The sequence below is a fragment of the Eretmochelys imbricata genome, chromosome 10 (genome assembly GCF_965152235.1).
Source record: "Eretmochelys imbricata isolate rEreImb1 chromosome 10, rEreImb1.hap1, whole genome shotgun sequence".
NCBI lineage: Eukaryota > Metazoa > Chordata > Testudines > Cheloniidae > Eretmochelys > Eretmochelys imbricata.
Genome location: NC_135581.1, coordinates 37,971,555 through 37,995,016, shown reverse-complemented (window position 1 = coordinate 37,995,016; position 23,462 = coordinate 37,971,555). Strand labels below are relative to the sequence as shown.

Below are 23,462 nucleotides of genomic sequence, written 5' to 3'. Positions count from 1 at the left end.
TGGCAGAGCCGGGAATAGAAGCCAGGTCTCCTGAGTCCCATCCCTGTGTTTTAACCACATTAAAATCTTTCTACCAATGTAGTTATGCGCCTTCTACCCTTGGGCCCTGAATCATGACCAGAATGCCAAAGCCAGGAATCATCAGGCCCATCTTGAACATTCCCCTTTTATGCTTTGATGTGTAAAGGCCTCTCTATCCTGCAACTACAGCTGAACCTGGGGATTTGATTACAACACACTCGTTCTTTCACATCATTACAACAATTGCAATGTGAAGTATAAGCAGGCCAGTGCCCATACTCAACACCCAGATTAAAGCATTGGAAGTGACCACAAAGTTAGCATGGTTCATGGACAAGGCTACAAATAGACAGGTCTTTTCTAAACTAAACTGAAGCCATGTTTACCAGATCATCTGACTAGGTTGGAATTGTAGTGTGAAGCGGCCATCACATGTTTACATGCTTTTAGTGCTAACAAATATGGGGCTGAAGCCAGGCTTACCCAGTAGAAATGATGGAGTCCAGCAGAACCAGAAAGGCTTGGTCAGCTGGCCCATCCAAGAAAAAGCTATCCCATAATTCCTTCTGCTGATCAGAGGTAAGAAGTTCTATCCATTCTGGACTCAGGTTACTGACAAGACCTCGCAAAAAGGCAGAAAAATGCACACGTGTAAATTCTTCCCTGTCCTTCAGGGGGGCTTGGTTTTCAGTTCCACCTAGGTAGCGCTTAATTGTGCCAAGCGCCTCTGAGATCTGGACTCCATTCCTGGAAGAGGAAAGGATGTTGATAGCTTCTCGTACCACACGTCCAACTTCAAAGGGCTCAGAATCCATCTGGTAAAGTCACTTCTGGAACTGATCAAACAAAGGGGAAAATGAAGCAGAGAAAGATGGTGCCCAGACACCTGGCTACTGCAATCTCTCTGAAAGGGCATTCTGTTTAGCCTGCAGATGAGATGAGTCTCATAGTCTCAGCCCAGCCACTAGTGGGTGTTTCTCCACATCACAAAACTCCCACACAAACTGGCAGGCCTGCAGGCCTCTGCCCAGCACTGGAGAATTATTAGTTAATTATTATCATAATTTATTTGTATTGCAGTAGCACTTCAGAGAATCATGCAAATCCAATATCCGCAGACCATTTATGTGGATTGATGCACATGTATCTGCATAGGGCTCTACTTAAGATCCCCTGTCATGTACCAGGACCCATGATTTGACTGAGATCAGAGCCCTATGGCACTAGGTGCTGTAAACACATATGGGGCCTCAGGGTGTTAGGTGTTGTTTGCACAGGAGCTGAGACATTAGGCACTGTGCATGCACACACCCGGTCTCAGGTGCTGTGCACACACACAGGGGCTGACCAAGATCTGGGCCGCAATAAGCTAGGCCTTTACACACACATGACCTCAGATCACAAAGAGTGCCCCCTCTTCCTGCCCCCGACACACATCCTCAGAGTGCAGATGCCGTGGGCATGCACGCACACACACACAGGGCCTGTGGCATCGCACATGCATGCATACAGGCCCCATGGTGCCAGGTGCTACACACACGGGGCCCATGGTGCCAGGTGCTGCACACACACAGGGACACACGCACGGGTCCCATGGCACTAGGTGTTGCGCACCCACACAGCCCGTGGTGCCAGGCACAGCTCACACTCAGGCACACACACAGATACGGGACCTGCAGGGCTAGGTGCTGCACATACATGCAATCAGGGACACAAACGGGGCCCGCAACGCTAGATGCCGTGTGCACACACACGTGGAGCGGGGGCACGGCGTTAAGCGGTGCACACATAGGTGCACACACGGAGGCCGCGGCGCTAGGCGCTGCACACACGCGCGCGCGCACACCGTGAGGGGCGGTCCCTATCCCTGTCCCAGGCGCTCGCAGCCCGCTTGCCTCGCTCTCCAGTGGCGCCGGCCGGGATCCGCCGTGTCTCGCAGCGGGCAGGGGCGGGGCTAGCAGCACCCCCGGCCCAGCGCGAGGCTCGCGTGAGGGCGGGGCGCCGAGATGTGTCGTCCCCCCACCCCAGCCTTCCGTGACAGACTTACCCCTCCGGCCCGCGCGCTCTTCCCGCTAACACCTTCTCGCTGTCACCCAGCCTAAGATTCGCCACACCCCACCCCCAGTCCACGCGTATCGAATCTGCTGAGCCGGGACCGAAGGCAATGCTTGAAATGTCCCCTCTTAAAGAGACAGTAACACGTGACAGGGGAGCGTCCGCTCTTCCCAGCCCGCCCCCCCACGGGTCCGTGGGTTTTCCCTCTCCCAGCACCCACTGCTCACCCCACGTGGGGTTTCCCCCACCCCACTCGTACCCTGTGGTGTTTCCCGACCAAATCCAAGCCCCGAGAGCTTACAGGGGCGGTAGTAGGAGGCTCGTTCACGGCATGTCACAGAACCGGGGCTGGGCGGGCTGACCTTGGCCCCAGGACGGGAAAAGGCGAAGGTGTAATAGCAACGTGCAGCCTAGCCCACAGTGGGCCCCTGAGATTTCTTCATCCCTAGCAAGCAACGCTGCTGCACAGGGCAGTACCCATGGAGAAAACACGTTCAGGCCAGGGCCTGTAGGTGCACATGCCTTATGCGGATGGGTTGTATTAGTTGGGCTACACCACGTCTACCATGTGATCTGGATTGGCAGCTGCACGCTTGCTCCTGTTGTCACTTGGTCAGGGCTGCAGGGAGTTCTTAGATCTCTGTTTCCTAGCTGCAAAGGAGATATTCTGTTGCCTGTTCCTGCCTCATTACACTGCTTTTCTTCTTGGGCTCCTGTTCCACACCACTGTGCCTCTTAATGCAGCACCTTGGAGCAGGCCCTCAGCCAGCATCAGGTGTATCTGATTCCCTCCCCCATTTGCCTGTTAGCCAGCATCAGGTGTATCTGATTCCCTCCCCCATTTGCCTGTTAGACCTGAGCAACAGGACATTCCACTCTCCTAGGCAGTTAGTGGGATGTGACAACATCCCCAACGGGACTGTCCACCATACCTGTTTATTTTTTTGCCTCCAATACTGGCTTGCTGGCTGTCTCTCACAGTTGTCTTGGCAGGATGCAAAGGGATGTGATAAGTTATTTTCAAGAGCAAGGGAAGAGGTTAGAATTCCAACTGATTCCTTCATCAACTGAGAAGAGTATGGGTCTCACTACATACTCTGAGCCAGAGTAGCAGAAAGTCAAAGGAGGCTCATGCCACTCCTGAAACTAGTACCCATGTGACATGCTCTCTGGTACAACTATGCTGGGAGGAATCTCTGCTCAAGTCTTCGAGACTGTAGATGAAACAGCAGGGGAGTAGAAGGGAAGAAAAATACAGTTCAAGCTGCACTTACTTTATTTTTACCATGTGTATGCACTGACCTCATGACACAACCACTGTTCTCTAGCTCAAATTAATTCTATTACCTTTCCTCTTGATCAGCCAGCTGCCGTTGCCAGTAACATGAAGTTCATCCATTCCAGGATTAAGTGGAAAAGATTTTATCTTAAACATTTAAAATAAAAAGGAGCTGTTAAGAGTTGCTACCTCACCCCCACAATGTACAGGTGAGGCCAATAGTCTACAGGGAAGGAACCAATGAATATTCTTTAATCTTAACTCTATTGGTTTATTCAATATAGTCATTCTACACAAATACAAACACAACATGACCTAAGATGCTACAAAGTTATACAAAAAAAAATCAAACTTTATAGATTGACTGTACAATAGATGGTAAATTACTTGCCTTTTGCAAGATTACCCAAATTAATCCAAACAGCATCAGTCTCAAACCGCCCCCTTTTCATTGCAGTAAGGTGGGGTTTTGATAGTGTTGCCAGTTTGTACTGTGTTTTCTAAAGGTGGAAACATTTACACCATTTGGTAGAGGGTTGTGTGTGAAATTTGTACCAAAACCCTTCAGGAAGGGCAAGGGGATCCCTAAAGAGGGCCATTACAAAACAGTCCTTCAATTCTTGGCCTGTTTCTAACATGCAGTAGGTGACGCAGTGGGACTGGCCAAAAATCATCACCTTCAATGTCATGTAAATCTGCAGCACCCTGCCTCTTTGTACAAACAGAAATTTATGATCTCACTATTCAGGGCATGGGGGCAGAATGACAACTGACTATTTAAGTTTGAGGCGGATTTCTGTGTTTGGGTACCACCAGTTCTGAAGATCTGCACTGATGTCTTGAGATGGATAACACCTCACCCCACCCCATCCCTTCTCTTAGTAGTAGCCAGCCTTATGATTCCCAAAAGAGGTCAGTATTTTAGTTTTTTCTGCATGGCATGCTAAGCCTACTGGCCAGGAAACCCCCTCCTCTTAATTTGCCTTCACTGCCAGGTTTTGATTTCTCTCACTTCCCCTTACCCAGGCCCATTATAAAAAAGGTACAATATTTAGTCTGGTGGGATTTAAGTTAAAAAATAAAAAGCTGTCCAGTCCTTTTTGCTTTATCGTGAAGAGTTTGAGCTGGAGCGGCTGCGATGACGTCTTCGGCCTGGAGATCTGGATCTTGACCGTCGGCGAACAGGGGACCTGCGTCTTGGAGATCTGGATCTGCCAGAGAAAAGGACGAGAAAAGTTTCATTAGGAGACAAGGAAAACAGGTTTAAATTATTTTACATGCATCTAGCACCAGAAGGATCCCAAAACATTTTAAACAAAGAGCTCTAGTGAAATGCAGCCATCTCTGGGGTGGAAGGAGGCAGCTCAACAGCACACATCTCAGCAAGAGGGAATATTTTGAACAAGGATACCATGGCAAGCCACCAGAGAACAAACTGGACCATGGACTTTTAAATTCTCACCTGAAAGACCTTGCCCCACCCAAGTAAAGAGCACTATACTCTATTTATATTTCACAGAAAATCAAAGAGCTAAGTTGATCTTACTGGTATTTAACCTGTGAATCCAGGGAGTCTAGGTACTCCAGTGCCAATACTACCACCAGCAGTACAGCCCCTCTGGCTCCGAACATTAAACTTGCGTTGTTTTTCTTTATCACACTGCAGAACTGTTAGCTTACTGCAACTTCAGAGAGTTTCTCCCTTAAACAGAAAGGGGGACAGAGCCTGGACTACAAACAGAAGCCAGTAATCTTAACTGACTTTGTAGGACCTATATACATGCATCTAATGGGAAGCACAAAACAAGAAGATATCATGAACTTAAAGCCAAGAAAAAATGGTTACCTGCCTTTCATAACTGTTGTTGAGATGTGTTGCTCATGTCCATTCCATGTCAAATGTGTACACGCCACATGCATGGAGATTTTCCCCCCAGTGGTGTCTATAGGGCCAGTTCTAGCACCGCCTGGAGGCCTACGCTCATGTACCAGTATAAGGGGCGCGACCAGCCCTGCGCCCTTCTTGCCGTCAACTCCAACAGCAGAGTAGGAGGGCGAGTCATGGAATAGACATGAACATCTCAAAGAACAGTTACAAAAGGTAGGCAACTATTTTTTCGAGTGCTTGCTCATGTCCATTTCATGTCAGGTGACTCACAAGCAGTGTCCTTGGAGGTGGGCTGGGAGTTCACAAGCGTGCCGATAGCAACACAGCTCTCCCAAAACTGGCATTGTCTCCAGCCTATTGGGTGATTGTATAATGGGACATGAACGTGTGAATCAACGATGATGTTGCAGCCCTGCAGATGTCCTGAATCAGTATTTGCGCCAGGAAGGCCGCCGAAGACGCTTGTACCCTTGGTAGAATGTGCCTTCATAACGGCCAGAGGCAGGACTTTCGCTTGCTCATAGCATGCCCGGATACAGACTGTAATCCAGGACGAGATCCTCTGGGAGGACACCAGGAGACCTTTCATTTTATACACAACTGCAACAAACAGTTGCATGGATCTGCAGAAGGCGCTCATCCAGTCAACATAGAAGACTAAGGCCCTTCTCACATCCAGAGGGTGTTGGCGTCTTTCCTCCTCTGATTTATATGGTTTTGGGAAGAAGACCAGCAGAAAAAGGTCTTGGTTGACATGGAACTGCAATACCATCTTGGGTAGAAAGGCTAAGTGGAGATGCAGTTGAAACTTATCTTTAAAGAACACAGCGTAAGGAGGCTTGAAGGTCTGAAACTCTCCTGGCCAAAGTGATTGCCACCAGGAAACTGAACTTCCACGAGAGGAGCACAAGGAGAAGGACCGGGTTTAAGTCTCAAGGCGGAATCGGATCATGGACCTGTGGGTAGAACCTCTCCAACCCTTTAATGAATTTGCTTGTCATCTTCTGGCCAAAGACCAATCTGCCTCAGGTCGGGAATGAAACACCGAGATGGCCACCACATGGACCTTGATTGAAGACAGTGAAAGGCCTTGCTGCTTCAGATGAAGGAGATATTTCAAGATGGACTGCAAGGATGCCTGTGATGGGCACAGGTTCTGCTCAGCTGCCCAGCAAATGAAGTATTTCCACTTGGCCAGGTAGGTTGCCCTAGCACAGAGCTTTCTGCTACCTAGCAAAATACCAAGCATGCAGTCTCATCCACATTTAGCCATGCAGCAGCACCACCATCAAATGCAGGCCTACTAGATTCGGATGGAGCAGTTGCCTGTGGTCCTACGATAGCAAGTCCGGTCTGAGAGGAAGTCCAGAAGGCTGCAACTGTGAGATCTACGAGCATGCTGAACTTATACTAGCGAGGCCATGCTAGGGTGATCAGGATGACCTTTGCCTTGTCCCTTTTGATCTTCAGAATCATAGAATATCAGGGGAAGGGACCTCAGGAGGTCATCTAGTCCAACCCCCTGCTCAAAGCAGGGCCAATCCCCAATTTTTGCCCCAGATCCCTAAATGGTCCCCTCAAGGATTGAACTCACAACCCTGGGTCTAGCAGGCCAATGCTCAAACCACTGAGCTATCCCTCCCACCTAGAAGAACCTAGGCCATCCGACCATGACCGGAGGAAGGAATCAGAGAGAGTCTTTGCCTTGACCAAGCCTAGAGCAAAAGAGGTGACATTTCTTGTTCTGCCCAGAGGTAACAGGTCCACCTGGGGAGTCCCCCACCTCTGGAAGATGATGCTGGTGACCTGCGAGCGGAGAGATCACTCGTGGTAAGAAGAGAACAACCTGCTGAGGTGATCTGCCAACACGTCCCACTCTCCGGGGAAATGTGACAACGCCAGGTGAATGGAGTGCTTCACAGAGAAATCCCAGAGCCTGATGGCTTTCTGAGAGAGGATCTTGTAGTGTGCCCCTCCCTGTTGGTTGATATAAAACACTGACACTTTGTCATCGATACTTGCACCTCTCTGCCTGAGAGCTGTGGAAAGAACACTTCACAGGCCAGGCATATTGCCCTGAGTTTCTTCACATTAATGTGTAATGACACCTCGTCCCTCGACCAGAGACCTTGGGTCTTGAGGCTGTCCCTCACCCCAGGTCCAACGCATCTGATACCAGCATGATTGAGGACCGTGGGCAGCATTCCCTCTAATTTTTTCCACGCACGTGCGGAATGAATTTTGTTATGTGTACCAATATGGAGGTGATGTCTCACACATCGCCTCCATATTGGTACACATAAAATTCATGTGGTGGGGGTGGGGCCAAGGGATTTGGAGTGTGGGAGGGGGGCTCAGGGCTGGGGCAGAGGATTGGGGTGCAGGGAGTGAGGGCTCCGGCTGGGGGTGCAGGTTCTGGGGTAGGGCCAGAGATATGGGGTTTGGGGTGCAGGCTGCCTGGGGGCTACAGCAGGGAGAGAGGACTCCCCCACAGCTCTCTCTCCCTGCAGCAGCACCTGGGCAGGGAGAGGAGAGAGAAAAAAAAAAAGAGAGGCACCGCTCCCTGCTGCGGCAGGTCCGTGCTGCGGGAGAGGCGCCTCTGTCCATGTGGCTTACAGGGAACTTAGGCCATGGGGACTCTAAGGGTACTCCAGATAGAACCAAGGCCAGATCTAACCACCACGTCAGGGAAACCAGGACTGACATTAGAATGGTGAGAATAGAGTCCAGATGGTGCCTGCTCAGCAAGTAGACCGACAGGAGCCACATCTGAAGCTGTCTGAGGTGCAGCTGAGCATGCCACACCATGTAGGTACATGCCGCCATGTGGTCTAGCAATCAGCAGGTGCACTGACACTCAGGTGATTAAATCTGACATGGCTTTGAACCTGGCCTCCTGCAGGAAGGCCCTGGCCTGAGACATGTCGCATACAGCTCCTATAAATTCTGTTCTTTGCACCAGGCCTAATGTTGACTTCTGCTCGTTTATTAGGAGGTCCAGCACTCTGCAAGTCGCTTGTACCGAGATGCTGTGGTGGACTTAACCCCTCAAGAAGCCTTTTATCAGCTAGTCATCGAGGTATGGGTAGATCTGTATACCTCGGCACCAGAGGTGGGCCATGACTACTGCCATACACTTTGTGAAGATTTGCGGGACCACCAAGAGGCCAAAGGCAAGTGCTGTAAACTGGTAATGTCTGTGGCCCACCATGAACCCAAGGAAGCGCCTGTGTCCTCAAAAGATGGAGGTATGTAAGTATGTGTCCTTCAAATCGAGGGCAGTGTACCTGGATCTAGTGAGGGAATGATGGAGGCCAGAGAAACCTTGCAGAACCTCAGTTTCCTGAGATACTTGTTGAGGCAACGCAGGTCTAGGATAAGCCTCAGTCGCTCTTTCAGCTTGGGAATCTAGAGATAGCAGGAGTAGAATCCTTTCCCTCTCAGTTCTGGAGGAACTACCTCCACTGCCCCTGCCTGTAGGGTTGCACCTCCTAGACAAGCGTTCTTAACTCTGAGGTTTTACTGTACAAAGATTAGGGAAGGACAGAGATTAAATGAAGGAGGGAAAATACAAGAGCTAACATCTGAAGGACATTAATAAACAGAGTTTGGTGGTTGATGGATATACTGTGGATCTTACATCATGTTAACTCAGCTATTAGGGTATGTCTACACTACAGCAGCATAGTTACCACACACTTCAGCGTAGACACAAGAGGTTTTTCCAGCAATGTAGGCAGTCCATTTCTCCGAGAAGTGGTAGCTAGGTTGATAGAAGAATTCTTTTGTCAGCCTAGCTGCGTCTACACTGGGAGTTAGGTCGACACAGCGACATCACACAGGGCATGACATTTTTCACAGCCCTGAGTGATATAGCTAGGTCAATCTAAGTTTTAGGCCCTGGTATGTAAAGAAATAGGTGTCTCAAAAACTCCAAAAGCTGTTCTGAGCACGGCCCAGTAAAGATCTCCAATCATGTCCCATAGTGGTAACAGCAGCTTCTAACAGATCTTTAAGAGTTTGTGTTTACTAAACCAGGAGTGAAGATGATCAGTCTCCAGGTTTAACAGGTGACTGATAAGGTTTGCTGAAATCAAGCCCAGGGAGGCAAAGTTACCAATGATGAAATCTGTGCCACAGACAAGATACTTGGTGCTAAGAACTAAACTTTACCACACCCTTTTTTAGCTTACACATTTCTACGGTACTTCATAAAATATGGCTCACCTTCTCCTCATGCGAGGTGGCGACCTACGCCACATTGGTGGTGGTGGCAGCATCCTCCTTGGTGGACTAAAGCGCCTGGGAGGTGGCCTAGGCCGAGGTGCCAGTACAGCTGTAGCAGTGATCTCCTGACCATCAATCTGCCCTGTTTACAGTTAAAAAGAATGAGCTACAAATTTCCAGCACCAGTGTGCTACACACAGCACTATTGCACCCCTGCTACAGATTTCCAGCCTCACAAGGTTGCTGCTTTGGTATGTTTGGAGCATTCGTGATCTAGTGGTTGCAGCAAGAATCAAGAGGGCTAGGTTCTCTCCCCAACTTTGCCACTGACTCATGATTCTATGTAGCCTTCTTGCAGATCTCGCCCTGAGTAAATCATTTAGACAGTCAACTTAACAATCACTTCTGCCTAAAAACCATGAAAGGTTTAAAACCTACTATTCTGACAAGCAACAATTCAGATGACAGAGTTTGGTTATTTTTGGGTCATTTGACTTTGTAAGGCAGTGATTTATGTAAGTTCAGTTTAGCTGTCTCCCCTGTATGGTCAGTTTCACTGCTTGTGTGAGTCCCTCACCCCACAAGAGAGAAGAGAAAGACATGGGGGGGAGGGGATTAAGAAAGTGAGATTGTAAAACCACAAAAGTTGATAAGGCAACTCAGGGCAATGATCCTTTAAACTCATTTGTATCAACCCTCATATCCTCCATGGATTTCTATTAGTCCTGCCGGTTTCTTTGCACAACATCCGGTATCTACCTCCATCCATATGCTTCAGCGCCTTCTCAGCGTCATCTGGATTCTCAAACTCCACATAGGCATAACCCTTGGAGAGATGTGGATTTAACCTGTCGACTGGCATGTCAATCATTTTAATCTTCCCATAAGTGGAAAATATTTCCATGATGTGATCCTAGAGAGAAACAGTGATTATTAAGGACACTGCCAATTCCCACTTTACCAGATGGTATTGATAGGGAATGCTAAACTGGAGGCATACACAAAACAAGATCAAAAACCAGTATCAACATCAAGGAAGACCAATCTTATTAACTGGATATGGATACAGTTTGAATTCCTACCAGCCCTCTATTGCTGCCTACTCAGCTTCTTCCTCAGGATTCCCAAGCCCTACAAATATCTACTGACTACCCTCCTCAAAAAAGGCCATAGGATCTAGGCTGTGGTAAACTGGTCAGGAGTGAAAGAATGAATGAAGTCATGAAGTTTATGTGGGAAATGGCAAGGAGAGGGGCTGTCTGGGGTCAAACGCTCAAGATGACAGATGTATTTTCTCTCTAACATTTACGATCATTTATATAGCATCATATAGTTACATGTTCCCTCTAAGAAGGCTTCACACCTCACCAAAACAATTATCTGGCAAGGAGGACTGAACTGAGCACCACTCCTGCAGATCAGTTGCAGACATTCTCAGCTGGCCTCCAGTTGTAATTTTTCAACTTCCAACAAAGACAAATGTAAGCTACACAATGCCCTGCGAGAGAACCAGGAAACCAACTACAGGGTTTAAATCCAAGTCCCCTGCTTAATAGCACAGGGCACTAGATCTGGGACATGGCATACAGGTCTTTTGAGAACCATACCCTGGCATGGATTAATTGCTCTTGGTGCCATGCAAGTTTCCCCACAGACAGGTCTGCCAATGCACCTCAACCTTGCATATGGATAATGTAAGAACTTCCAACACAGTGACACCTGATTGCAAGCTAGTAATAAACTGTTTCTGAAGATACTATTTAAAAAAACTCAAATCACTCTCCCAAAGATGTGAAAGTTCAAGGATAAAGAGGGGCAGGCCATTACCTTGGTCACATTTCTGGTGAGTCTCCCAACATGCACTTTGGTAGGTCTGGGTGATGGACTCCGTCTCTTCCGCTCTTTTTCGTCTCTCTTGGGTGGCTTCGACCTGAGTTGAATATCACAGAACTATCAAATCTCCTGGTAACATACAAGCCAATCCCCAAAACTAAGACTACGTTTTAGTCATGGTCATGGACAGGTCACTTACAGTAAACAAAAATTCATGGCCTATACTATATACCCCTAACTAAAACTTCGGGGGGGGGGGGGGGTGTAGGAAGAGGTGCAGGTGCTCTGGGGGGCACCGCAGCGCACAGCTCGGGCCCCCTGCTGGTGCTCCATGAATCCGTGACTTCTGTGATGGACTCACAGCCTTACCCATAACACATAAAGGTGACTGGCAAAGGATCATTTTGAACCAGACTTGTATCTTGTTTTGCTTCTTTATAATAAATAAGGGTCTAAAAAATCTGCAGGAATGGAGAGTTTAAAAGAAATATCCTGAATGTCAAATCTGTTTATCTCTGATTTTGTTGGAGGACCTCTTGGGATCTAGAGCATATGTACTGTGAGTTCTCATACATTAACTGAAGAGGAGCTAGTGTCTTGCTGGGTTCATAGCCAAACCTAGCAACCACTTCCATCAGCACAGGTTTGGTTTTGGCAGCTTTCTGTCTATGGACATGTTATTAGGATGGAAGACCAATGAATTATGAAGCAAGCTTAGCAAGGAATGTTCCTACATAGCACAACCGTGTTGTTGCCAAAAGCTTAAGATAAGATTGCCGGTGATGGACATAAACCAAATATCCAGCCAGACCACCTTAAAGACCTAACTAGAAATTGATCCAAGTGGCGCTCAATCTGCAAGAAGGCTACATAGAATCATAGAATATCAGGGTTGGAAGGGACCTCAGGAGGTCATCTAGTCCAACCCCCTGCTCAAAGCAGGACCAATCCCCAATTAAATCATCCCAGCCAGGGCTTTGTCAAGCCTGACCTTAAAACTTCTAAGGAGGGAGATTCTACCACCTCCCTAGGTAACGCATTCCAGTGTTTCACCACCCTCCTAGTGAAAAAGTTTTTCCTAATATCCAACCTAAACCTCCCCCACTGCAACTTGAGACCATTACTCCTTGTCCTGTCCTCTTCTACCACTGAGAATAGTCTAGAACCATCCTCTTTGGAACCACCTCTCAGGTAGTTGAAAGCAGCTATCAAATCCCCCCTCACTCTTCTCTTCTGCAGACTAAACAATCCCAGTTCCCTCAGCCTCTCCTCATAACTCATGTGTTCCAGACCCCTGATCATTTTTGTTGCCCTTCGCTGGACTCGCTCCAATTTTTCCACATCATTCTTGTAGTGTGAGGCCCAAAACTGGACACAGCACTCCAGATGAGGCCTCACCAATGTCGAATAGAGGGGAATGATCACGTCCCTCGATCTGCTGGCTATGCCCCTACTTATACATCCCGAAATGCCATTGGCCTTCTTGGCAACAAGGGCACGCTGTTGACTCATATCCAGCTTCTCGTCCACTGTCACCCCTAGGTCCTTTTCCACAGAACTGCTGCCTAGCCATTCGGTCCCTAGACTGTAGCGGTGCATTGGATTCTTCCGTCCTAAGTGCAGGACCCTGCACTTATCCTAGTTGAACCTCATCAGATTTCTTTTGGCCCAATCCTACAATTTATCTAGGTCCCTCTGTATGCTATCCCTACCCGCCACCGTATCTACCACTCCTCCTAGTTTAGTATCATCCGCAAATTTGCTGAGAGTGCAATCCACACCATCCTCCAGATCATTTATGAAGATATTGAACAAAACCGGCCCCAGGACCGACCCTTGGGGCACTCCACTTGATACCGGCTGCCATCTAGACATGGAGCCATTGATCACTACCCGTTGAGCCCGACAATCTAGCCAACTTTCTACCCACCTTATAGTGCATTCATCCAGCCCATACTTCTTTAACTTGCTGACTGTGTATACTGTGGGAGACCATGTCAAAAGCTTTGCTAACGTCAAGAAACAATACATCCACTGCTTTCCCTTCATCCACAGAACCAGTAATCTCATCATAGAAGGCAATTAGATTAGTCAGGCATGACCTTCTCTTGGTGAATCCATGCTGACTGTTCCTGATCACTTTCCTCTCGTGTAAGTGCTTCAGGATTGATTCCTTGAGGACCTGCTCCATGATTTTTCCGGGGACTGAGGTGAGGCTGACTGGCCTGTAGGTCCCAGGATCCTCCTTCTTCCCTTTTTTAAAGATGGGCACTACATTAGCCTTTTTCCAGTCATCTGGGACTTCCCCCGATCGCCATGAGTTTTCAAAGATAATGGCCAATGGCTCTGCAATCACAGCCGCCAACTCCTTTAGCACACTTGGATGCAACGCATCCAGCCCCATGGACTTGTGCATGTCCAGCTTTTCTAAATAGTCCCTAACCACCTCTTTCTCCACAGAGGGCTGGCCACCTACTCCCCATGCTGTGTTGCCCAGCGTAGCATTCTGGGAGCTGACCTTGTTCGTGAAGACAGAGGCAAAAAAAGCATTGAGTACATTAGCTTTTTCCACATCCTCTGTCACTATGTTGCCTCCCTCATTCAGTAAGGGGCCCACACTTTCCTTGGCTTTCTTCTTGTTGCTAACATACCTGAAGAAACCCTTCTTGTTACTCTTGACATCTCTTGCTAGCTGCAGCTCCAGGTGCGATTTGGCCCTCCTGATTTCATTCCTACATGCCCGAGCAACATTTTTATACTCTTCCCTGGTCATTTGTCCAATCTTCCACTTCTTGTAAGCTTCTTTTTTATGTTTAAGATCCGCAAGGATTTCACTGTTAAGCCAAGCTGGTTGCCTGCCATATTTACTATTCTTTCGATACATCGGGACGGTTTGTCCCTGTAACCTCAATAGGGATTCTTTGAAATATAGCCAGCTCTCCTGGACTCCTTTCCCCCTCATGTTATTCCCCCAGGGGATCCTACCCATCAGTTCCCTGAGGGAGTCAAAGTCTGCTTTCCTGAAGTCCAGGGTCCGTATTCTGCTGCTCTCCTTTCTTCCCTGTGTCAGAATCCTGAACTCGACCAACTCATGGTCACTGCCTCCCAGATTCCCATCCACTTTTGCTTCCCCTACTAATTCTTCCCGATTTGTGAGCAGCAGGTCAAGAAAAGCTCTCCCCCTAGTTGGCTCCTCCAGCACTCGCACCAGGAAATTGTCCCCTACATTTTCCAAAAACTTCCTGGATTGTCTGTGCACCGCTGTAGTGCTCTCCCAGCAGATATCAGGATGATTAAAGTCGCCCATGAGAACCGGGCGTGCAATATAGTAGCGTCTGCGAGTTGCCGGAAGAAAGCCTCATCCCCCTGGTCCGTGGTCTATAGCAGACTCCCACCACTACATCACTCTTGTTGCTCACACCTCTAAACTTAATCCAGAGACACTCAGGTTTTTCTGCAGTTTCATACCGGAGCTCTGAGCAGTCATACTGCTCCCTTACATACAGTGCTACTCCCCCATCTTTTCTGCCCTGCCTCTCCTTCCTGAACAGTTTATCCTTTGGGATTTGCCATAATGACGGAGTGTTCAGTGTTGAACAGATTTCCTTTCTCTCAAGTGTTTTATTAGCCACTGGAGTTACATGCGTGTTCTCAAAAACAGATGCGTTTAAATACTTCTTAAAAAAAAATTTTTTTGCTATTGCTCAGCTTTCAGTTTCTTGACTTGTGATACCAAATGCACTAGGTTCACCAGTCAAAGTCTACCAGGGTAGATAAGATCTAAATTTCTGTTTTTTAAAAAAAAGCAGATAAACTTTTGGAAACAATATTTCAGACCCTCTACATACATCACAAATAAGTGAAGGGGCACTGTAACAGGGTGCTGGCTAAGGAACCCTCAGCCAGGCCTCTGTCACACCAGCTGCAATTAAGAAAGGGGAATTAGAGCTGGCTGAGTAAGCCCAGGCCTGAGTGGCAAATGGGGAACAGCTGCCAGCCTCTTTAGCCAGGGGCTACATAAAGGCTGGCAGGAAGGAAGCGGAGGAGCCAGAGAGTTAGAGGGAGTGGGAGCTCTTCTCTGCTGGCTGCAGGAATTAAAACAGGGGTTCTCAAACCCAGGGTCAGGACCCCTCAGGGGGTTGCGAGGTTATTACATGGGCATCACGAGCTGTCAGCCTCCACCCCAAACCCTGCTTGGCCTCCAGCATTTATAATGGCGTTAAATATATTAAAAAGTGGTTTTAATTTATATTGGGCGGGGGAGCTGCACTCAGAGGCTTGTTATGTGAAAGGGGTCACCAGTACAAAAGTTTGAGAACCACTGAGCTAGCAGTTCCTGGGGCTGTGATACTGAAGCTGTAGCTAGGTGGTGGGAAAGTAAACTGTAAATAAAGAAAAGGAGTACTTGTGGCACCTTAGAGACTAACCAATTTATTTGAGCATGAGCTTTCGTGAGCTACAGCTCACTTCATCAGATGCATACCGTGGAAACACCCTCTTGGAGGGTGAGAAAACCTGGATTTGTGCTGGAAATGGCCTAACCTGAAGATTACTTTAGATAAGCTATTACCAGCAGGACAGTGGGGTGGGAGGAGGTATTGTTTCATATTCTCTGTGTATATATAAAGTCTGCTGCAGTTTCCACGGTATGCATCTGATGAAGTGAGCTGTAGCTCACGAAAGCTCATGCTCAAATAAATTGGTTAGTCTCTAAGGTGCCACAAGTACTCTTTTTCTTTTTGCGAATACAGACTAACACGGCTGTTACTCTGAAACCTGTAAATAAAGAGCACAGGTGATTGCACCAGAGAGGTCTCTGGCTGGTTTGCGGGTCCAGCAGGGGCAGAAGCCAGAGAGGGCCAGCTGCACCCCCGTTACAGGCAAAAAGCCAAATTATATTTGGGTGGGGGAGAAGGTGCATTTATATTGGTCTACCAATAAAACCCCTTCACGATAGTCATTTCCACATAATTTTAGCAGCTATCCCAGACAGGTTTAGGTTAATACAGACATACCATTTGAAAACTGAGTTTTCAAGCTTTCAGATGGTATCAACCAATGGATCTTATCTGTTTTCCAATCGGTTAAATGGGGATATTACCTCACAAGGGCACACTGGTGAAGACTGTTTATAGTGCTTTGAAGTGGTAAAGTTAAATGCAAGTATTATTAACTCTAACTGCTCAAATTAGTGGCTGCTAAGAGAAAGAATCACACTATAGGGGTTGCATAAAGGGGATGGGAGAAGCTAAGGCATGGGAATAAGGGCCCATCTATACTAAGGACATTTTAGAAAAGTTTCACAGCATTGCTAATGGGAACCCGAGTGTAAATGAGTTATGGCTGCTGACACCATATTGGTCAGAGTAACTCCCAGCAGAGTTAGAGGACAGTACTGAAAATTATGTCTGCAACTGAAACCCCAATGATACTATGGCTCCTAGCATTGTTAACATCAGTTTAGGTCATGGGAAAAAATTCTCCTAAATTTCCTAAGCGTAGACAGAGCCTAAGAGACAGCAGGCTATTATTCTTTACCCCTTTGAAGTCAAACAACAGTGAGGGATGCAGGAGGTGACATGGGCACAGTAAACAGGCAAATTGTAGATCTAGCAATTCAGAGCTCTCCGATTTCTGCTCTCTAGACAGAGACCCTGGTGCCATGTGATTATGCAATCACTTAAATTGCTGCATATTTCTGGAGTATTTTTAAATTGGCACATAATTGTACTCCAAAAAAAAATGAAACCTTTAATTTGAAACAGTTAATTCTATAATCTTTATGGTTGCTAAAATACCCTTCACAATGTGAAGTGAATGTAAATTGATGCTGTAGGAATGTGTGCCTATATCTTGGGGAGGGAACACCTTGAAGATAAAAGTTCCCAATAATTTCATTGGAATGTTGGCTCTGAAATCTGACAAATTAATATGACAACACTAGCTATTTGACTACTGAGCATTTTAGATTTATTAGCCTGATATTTTTGCTATCATTTTTAGAGGTACTGGCAGGGCGTAGCTGGCACCTACTTGCTATCAAGTCAAATCTAATCCCACCCCCAGAATTTAAAGTGAAGAGAGTACGGAAAAAGATGCACCCCCTGTCTACCAGCAAAAGCCTCAACTGCCTCCTGGATATCAAAACTGAGAACACCTCCCCCAGCCTTTCTGGGCATCAAAAGCCTAACGCATCCCCCAACCTGTTGATGTGGAAAGCCAATTATTTTCACGTCTACAATCACAGTCACTATAAAGATCTGAAACATGCTGAAAATTACTTACATCCCAATCCTGCAAACACACACACGATTAACTTGGCCATTGTAATTACGCCCATTTGCAGGATCAAAGCCATAGCCTGTAAGTGCATTAAGCGGGAACCATAACTTTTGATACATGCACATACAGTGTCTAACACAATGGGACCCTAATCCTTGTTTGGAGCTTTTTGTACTATAACAATACAAACAATAAGCTCTGAGGGTGGCCTAAGGCAAATATCAATAAACCACCACAAAGCATACTGAACCGATTACAATAGACTGAGTGGGGGAAGCAAAGTACCTGACATACACAAGGCCTTTGTTACAGACCCCAAATTTTCACACTTTTAAGATTTGTTTCCAGCCCTTCCTAACGTCCACGTCTACATGAGTAAATGAAACATTGTGCCTGTATAGCACCTTTGTGGGGGAGAAAAAAATCAAACTGTTTCCAAACAACTGTCCAGTACAGACACTTCTTTTGGGGGGAGAACAGTCTTGTACTCAGAAGGAACTGGACTAGACAACTTATGATTTTGTGACTTTATTCACAGCACTAGTTTCATGTTATACCCAAAGTGAAGAATTCTAGAGAAACAAAGAAACAGATTCTACTCAGTTCAATCTCTACCTTACAAGGAATCGTGTTTTTCTTTAAATTTTTCCACCAGTTTCAATCTGCTACAAGTCCCAGAGTATGCAGAGAAACAGTCTTATATGCCCCACCTTCTGTAGATCCCAAATAATCAGGCATGGATACATTTTAGATACGTGATTTTGCATGTGTGGTATATGTGAGAGTCAGTTATGAATTAATGAGATCTTTAATCTCCTTCCTGAAGAACATGTAGTTATGTTACAAGCGCAGGTGGCATGCATGCTCAAGCAATAGCTAGATTATATCTCTGGGATATGAATAAAGCACGCAATTTATTTTTAAACAGATAGATTAGTTCTCTGTTCACAAGCCCACACGCTCCATGGCAACTTCCCAACCACCTGATAATTTTAAGTGGATGAATCAAACTCACTTGGAGCGAGAACGTCTCCTGTTGTCATGTCTACGTCGAGAGGGGCTTGGGGATCCAGAGGAACTGCTGGAACTGGAGCTACGAGAGGTGCTAGAGCTCCCAGAGCGGCTTGATGCAGAGGAGGAACTGGACCCACTGCTGGAACCAGTGCTGGAGCTGGACCCTGAACTGGAAGTGGAGCTGGAGCGGGATCTTTTGGGGAAAAAAAAAATGAGTGCAGAATACACAGGGGAAAAGATAGCTGAATATCGTCTCCAGGTAAACACAAGACAAGAATTGGTGGTTAAAGTGATGAGAGCTCAACTTCACAGCTAACATTATTTCAGCCAAGGGAGAGATTGCACTCTGTGCAAAGCATACTCATTGATAAAGCAAGAGGGTCACTTTTTAGCAACACAATCCCCCAAGGAGTCTTCTAATATGGGGAACCACAAAGCAGACTTGTAGCATTTTTACAGGAGCACTCACTACTATTTGGGCTATCACTGGGATGCACTACAGAAACTCTGGTTACCTGGTACTGCTACTACCACTGGAAGCACTGCGCCTTTTGCGCGTTTTGTCCCGACCACGATCCTTTTCACTTGATTCCTTGGTGGACACTTTGTCCTTGGATCTGTCCTTGGATTTGTCTTCAGTCCGATCTTTGCGCTTAGTTGGAGAGGGAGCCCTTTAAAAAGAAAAGGTCAAAAGAAATTATTTCACTTAAAAAAAACAAAACAAAAACAAAACACTAAACTTTAAAGCCAACTTAGAATAACCATTATTGCAGGGCCAGAGCACTAGGATTTTTTAGTTTTTTTAAAAACACAGATCACAAAAGTTCATACTACAGAGAGACTTTAAAGAAGGAAGTCAAAGTTGTAATTTAAGAAAATTCTCATTGTGAGAAGAGAGATACATTTCCAATTCCACATACTCACTGGAAACACCCTAGTATCCTACATGTCCCCAGTGGGGATAAGCCTCGAAAATTCAGACAGAATTATTACCTAGTGCTGGATTTTTTATTATTTTCTTTGAATCCTAGCAAACTCTTCTTTTTCATTCCTGAAAACTCCATTTTCCCTTCTGAGGCGTCCCAAGCAGCACTGGATGGGCCTCACTTATCTCAAATCTCACTTCTAACTCCTTGATTCTGAGAAACGATCCCTAATCGAGTGCAATAAACTCCAAAGAGCGGCCTAGTGACAAGATAAAAGGGTTTAGAAACAAGAAATTAATGTATTGGCAAAAACAACAAACCTATTTTTCAATAAAGGCAGCAGGAGGTGGGGGTCAGCTAATGAGATATTGACAGTATCATATTGTACACACAGTGCTGTAGTTACTCACATTGTTACATTGCTATTAGAGCCAAACACCTGTGCCTGCTCACACAGATACACACTGTCCATCTTGCTGAAGACTTGATATGGATGCTTCAAGGTGTCAGCTGACATTTTCATAAGAGTACAAAGGGTACAAATTAGCAAGCCGAGACGTATGGCTGACAGAGAAAACATGGATTTTCCCTGAGTTTTCCTCTGACAGGTGTGTGTGTGTGTGTGTTCCTAACCTGCCTTGTGACAGCCATCCACCCCTCAGAGGACTAAGCACTGCTTCCTCTAGAGCCAATTGCTGCCACAAGGTATGTTGGTTAGCAAAGGGGTGTTTCCCAAGAGCTACATAGGGCACTCTGTGTCCCTACTTTCAGTGGATGCAAGCTGCCTCCATTGCTCTGCCAGCCTTGAAAGCAAGGGACTGAGCTGAGGAACCAGTCTGATGCACTGTTGTAACTGCAACAGTGCATGTCCAAATCTCTCTTGGTGGAAGGCCTACATGGGGCTCAAATTTCATCCACCCCTACAGATCTCTTTGTACTCCTGATACATATAAAAGGACAGAAATCAACACATCATTAATTCATATTAAAATATTAGTCATGAGCTGAACCCTAGGTGCAATCCATCAGAGGTCCTTTTATCCCATATATAATATGGTATCCCAATATATCTTCATGTTTTAACTAAATTGGTGGATTGCTTACCATTTAATAAGGTGCCAGAGGTATGTGACCTAATAGCCATTAGCAGCAGTTGGTAGATTTCTCCTGTTTGGTTTATGCTCACTACAGAACCAACTTAACAGTCACCATTATGGTGGTCATAAGCTGTATACAGTATCTCTTATCCTAGTCAACTCATTAAACATTTGGAAGGCGACTGGACATTATTTGCATTTTTAAAAGTGACTATGCACTGCCACACCCATAAAACAGGATACATAATGCTACTAACAAAAATGAAGCTAGATATTTAGGCACATTACATAAATTACATATTTAGAAACATTACATTGCCATAAAATTTGGCAATACAAATACACTCCATGTAGTTTTCTGGATTTCATATTGTTTTGTCCTTTGAATCTGCAATTCTCTTACACTGATTTTCTGGAGCAGGACAATTTGCCCATTGTCTCCCTTCCCCCCCCCCTAGAAACTCATTTTGTCTTGCTTATTTACAATCAACAAATTGACTGCAAATGTCTACTTTCCGATGAGACAAAACTGAATCTCAGTGAACGAGACAAGACTACATGACTTTCACCCAGTTATCACATGTATTCAGGCTGAAACTTTGTTCCTAGCAAACACTCACTGGAAGATAATTCCATCAGGAACAAGTTATGTATACATTTACAGAAAAACATATACATGCATATGCAAGCAATATGCTTTTTTCCTACTTATTACCAAGAAAACCTCTCTACTAACAAATGAGAGTTTCTGCAACACCTAATATCTAAATGAAAAATATAAGCAAAAGTCATACAGAATATGCAGGTTTGATACTTTACTCTCTCACTTTCCTGCTCTAGGGAGTTGTGCACCTCAGCTCTACTCCTGTAAAGTTACATTTCAGTGATGGGTGAGGCAAACTCAGCTCTACCAAAGACTTCCTGTATGGTCTTCGGTATTAAGGCAAGTCATTTAGTCTCAGTCTTTCTGTGCTCCAAGTTCCCATTTGGAAAATGGTGATAACATTTCCTTATAGAAGTGTTACAAGGTTAAATTCATTAGCATACAAGGAGCAGTTAGCTACTATAGCGATAGAGACCACAGAAATACCCAGATAAGTACATGCTTGTGTTCAGTCTGTATCTCAGTTTGCACAGCGTTTTTTAGGGAAAATGTGCTGTAATTTGCAGTGCCAGATGCACTATGGTTTTGCTAGTGACCACAGAACATGTACGGCCTTACTATGAACGTGGCCACGATGACGGCTGAGAAACAGGAATAGAAAAGCAGCCCCGAACCGGATCGATACAGAGGCGGATCCTCCCCTAGAACTGCCCCTGCAATTAGCAGATACAGCAGAACAGAGAATATGGCGGGAGAGGGCAGTACTGGAACCTGCACCCTGTTCCAGGGCGGCCCACCCCTGACCCCCAGCTACAAGGGAACGCAGCTTCACCATCCCCGCTGCAAAACCCCAGCGGGGCGGCCTGGCCCAAGTGCACAGCGATCCCCGTAAGCATGAGGAAGGAGAGGTGCCTCTGCGGCCCAGCCCTAAACTCCCAGGCAGGTTTTCCAAAGACCCCTCCCCCAAGGCTCCTTCCTCCGGGGCGGGTTAGGTCACGGCCTTCCCATCCCCACCTGCCATATCCTGCTCCGCAGCGCCAGGCCCCTCCTCTAAGGGCCCGGAGATGATCGCGGGGCCCCCCGCCGCCTCACCCAGGCCGGATGGCGCAAGATCCCCCGCCACCCTCACTTACATCCTCGGCGCCCGCCACTGCCGCCGCTCCCAACCCCGTCGCGCTCAATAGACGTGGTTCTGCACAGAGCGGGAAGCGCCCCGGACGGCGCATGCTGATGGCGTCACCCGCCAAAGGCGCAGAGGAATGGGGAAGGCATTTAAAGAGACAGGGTAGAGTTGTCCGTGTCGCTCGCTGCTGCTGGCAGCGCGGGCTGCAGCCCGGCTGAGACTGTTCGCCGCCCCCTAGGTCTGATGGGGGCTGGAGTCATGGCCGCCGCCGACTACTCCGTTCTGCGTGGAGAACAGCCTCCCGGCCCCACTCTCCCAAAAAGCTCCTCGCAGGGTTCCCACAGTTCACCCGGTGCGTCGTGTCCACACCCACCATATCTGCCCTGGCCCCGCCCCATCTAACTGCCATCTGCCATAACCTCATGCCAACTTTCTGAGGGATCAAAACCAAACATCCTTGTCCCGCCCCTTCTCTGAGGCCCCGCCTGGCTCACTCCATCTTCATCCCTCCTTCTGTCGCTCACTGTCGCCCACCCTCGCTTGGTCGCTCATTTTTACCTGGCTAGGGAGGGTCCCTTGGGTATTCGGTGGAAAACTGGACAATGGGAAACCCCACCCAGCCTCTTCCAGGGTCTACTCATCCTACACAACAGCATCAGCACCTGCCCCCCATGTGTCCCTCCCACCCAGCATCTGCCATGGGCTGTGCACTGCACCCAGCCTCTCCCAGGGCCCTGCTTGTCCTATAGGATGGCACCAGCCTCTGCCATAGCCTCCACGTGTCCCTCCCACCCAGCATCTGCCATAGCCCCTGTCAAGGCTGATTCCCCACTCTGGCACTGAGTGCAAGGATTCTAAAAATTAATACTGGCCACTCCAGGCTTGTATTAAATTCCCAAGGTTACAGCTTTTCTTTGACTTTGGATGGGTAGATGGTTCCACCACCCAAGTGCAAAAACCCCTTTGAGAACCCAGGAAGGCACACTTGGGAATTCCTTCCTGTGGGGTACCCTCAAGCCCTTTCACACCCCGCCCCCCCCCCCCCCCCCCGCTCTGGGGAAGAGCTGAAAAAAAAACAAAGGAAATCAGCTGTTGCCACCAGCTACTTAAACA

General features: G+C 47.1%; 2 protein-coding genes across 10 annotated transcripts in view; both read right to left on the bottom strand.

The window, feature by feature from the left end:
• Positions 1-2,140, bottom strand: part of TELO2 (telomere maintenance 2) — a 44,390-nt gene extending 42,250 nt beyond the window's left edge. For all 5 annotated transcript variants that reach the window (XR_013347354.1, XM_077828864.1, XM_077828865.1 and 2 more), the window contains exons 1-2: positions 2,069-2,140; positions 505-857 (exon numbers count right to left, since the gene is read on the bottom strand). Coding sequence is in view for 4 of the 5 variants with exons in the window: in XM_077828864.1 (XP_077684990.1) it covers positions 505-836 (332 nt within the window). In the remaining variant the exon portion in view is untranslated. The remainder of the gene's footprint in view (positions 1-504; positions 858-2,068) is intronic.
• A 1,462-nt stretch (positions 2,141-3,602) lies between these two features.
• Positions 3,603-22,672, bottom strand: RNPS1 (RNA binding protein with serine rich domain 1). 5 transcript variants are annotated; one of them, XM_077828509.1, is made up of 9 exons: positions 22,360-22,671; positions 19,936-20,035; positions 19,593-19,784; positions 19,115-19,270; positions 18,601-18,792; positions 11,298-11,400; positions 10,230-10,383; positions 9,471-9,612; positions 3,603-4,566 (listed from the first exon to the last, which is right to left on the bottom strand). In XM_077828509.1, the coding sequence occupies exons 3-9, from the start codon at positions 19,661-19,663 to the stop codon at positions 4,461-4,463; spliced, it is 924 nt and encodes a 307-aa protein (XP_077684635.1). In that variant the 5' UTR covers positions 19,664-19,784; positions 19,936-20,035; positions 22,360-22,671; the 3' UTR covers positions 3,603-4,460. The 5 variants fall into 5 exon arrangements, with proteins under 5 accessions (XP_077684635.1, XP_077684636.1, XP_077684633.1 ...); XM_077828510.1 differs by lacking the exon at positions 22,360-22,671 and adding an exon at positions 22,241-22,259; XM_077828507.1 differs by lacking the exon at positions 19,936-20,035.
• Positions 22,673-23,462: the final 790 nt, after the last annotated feature.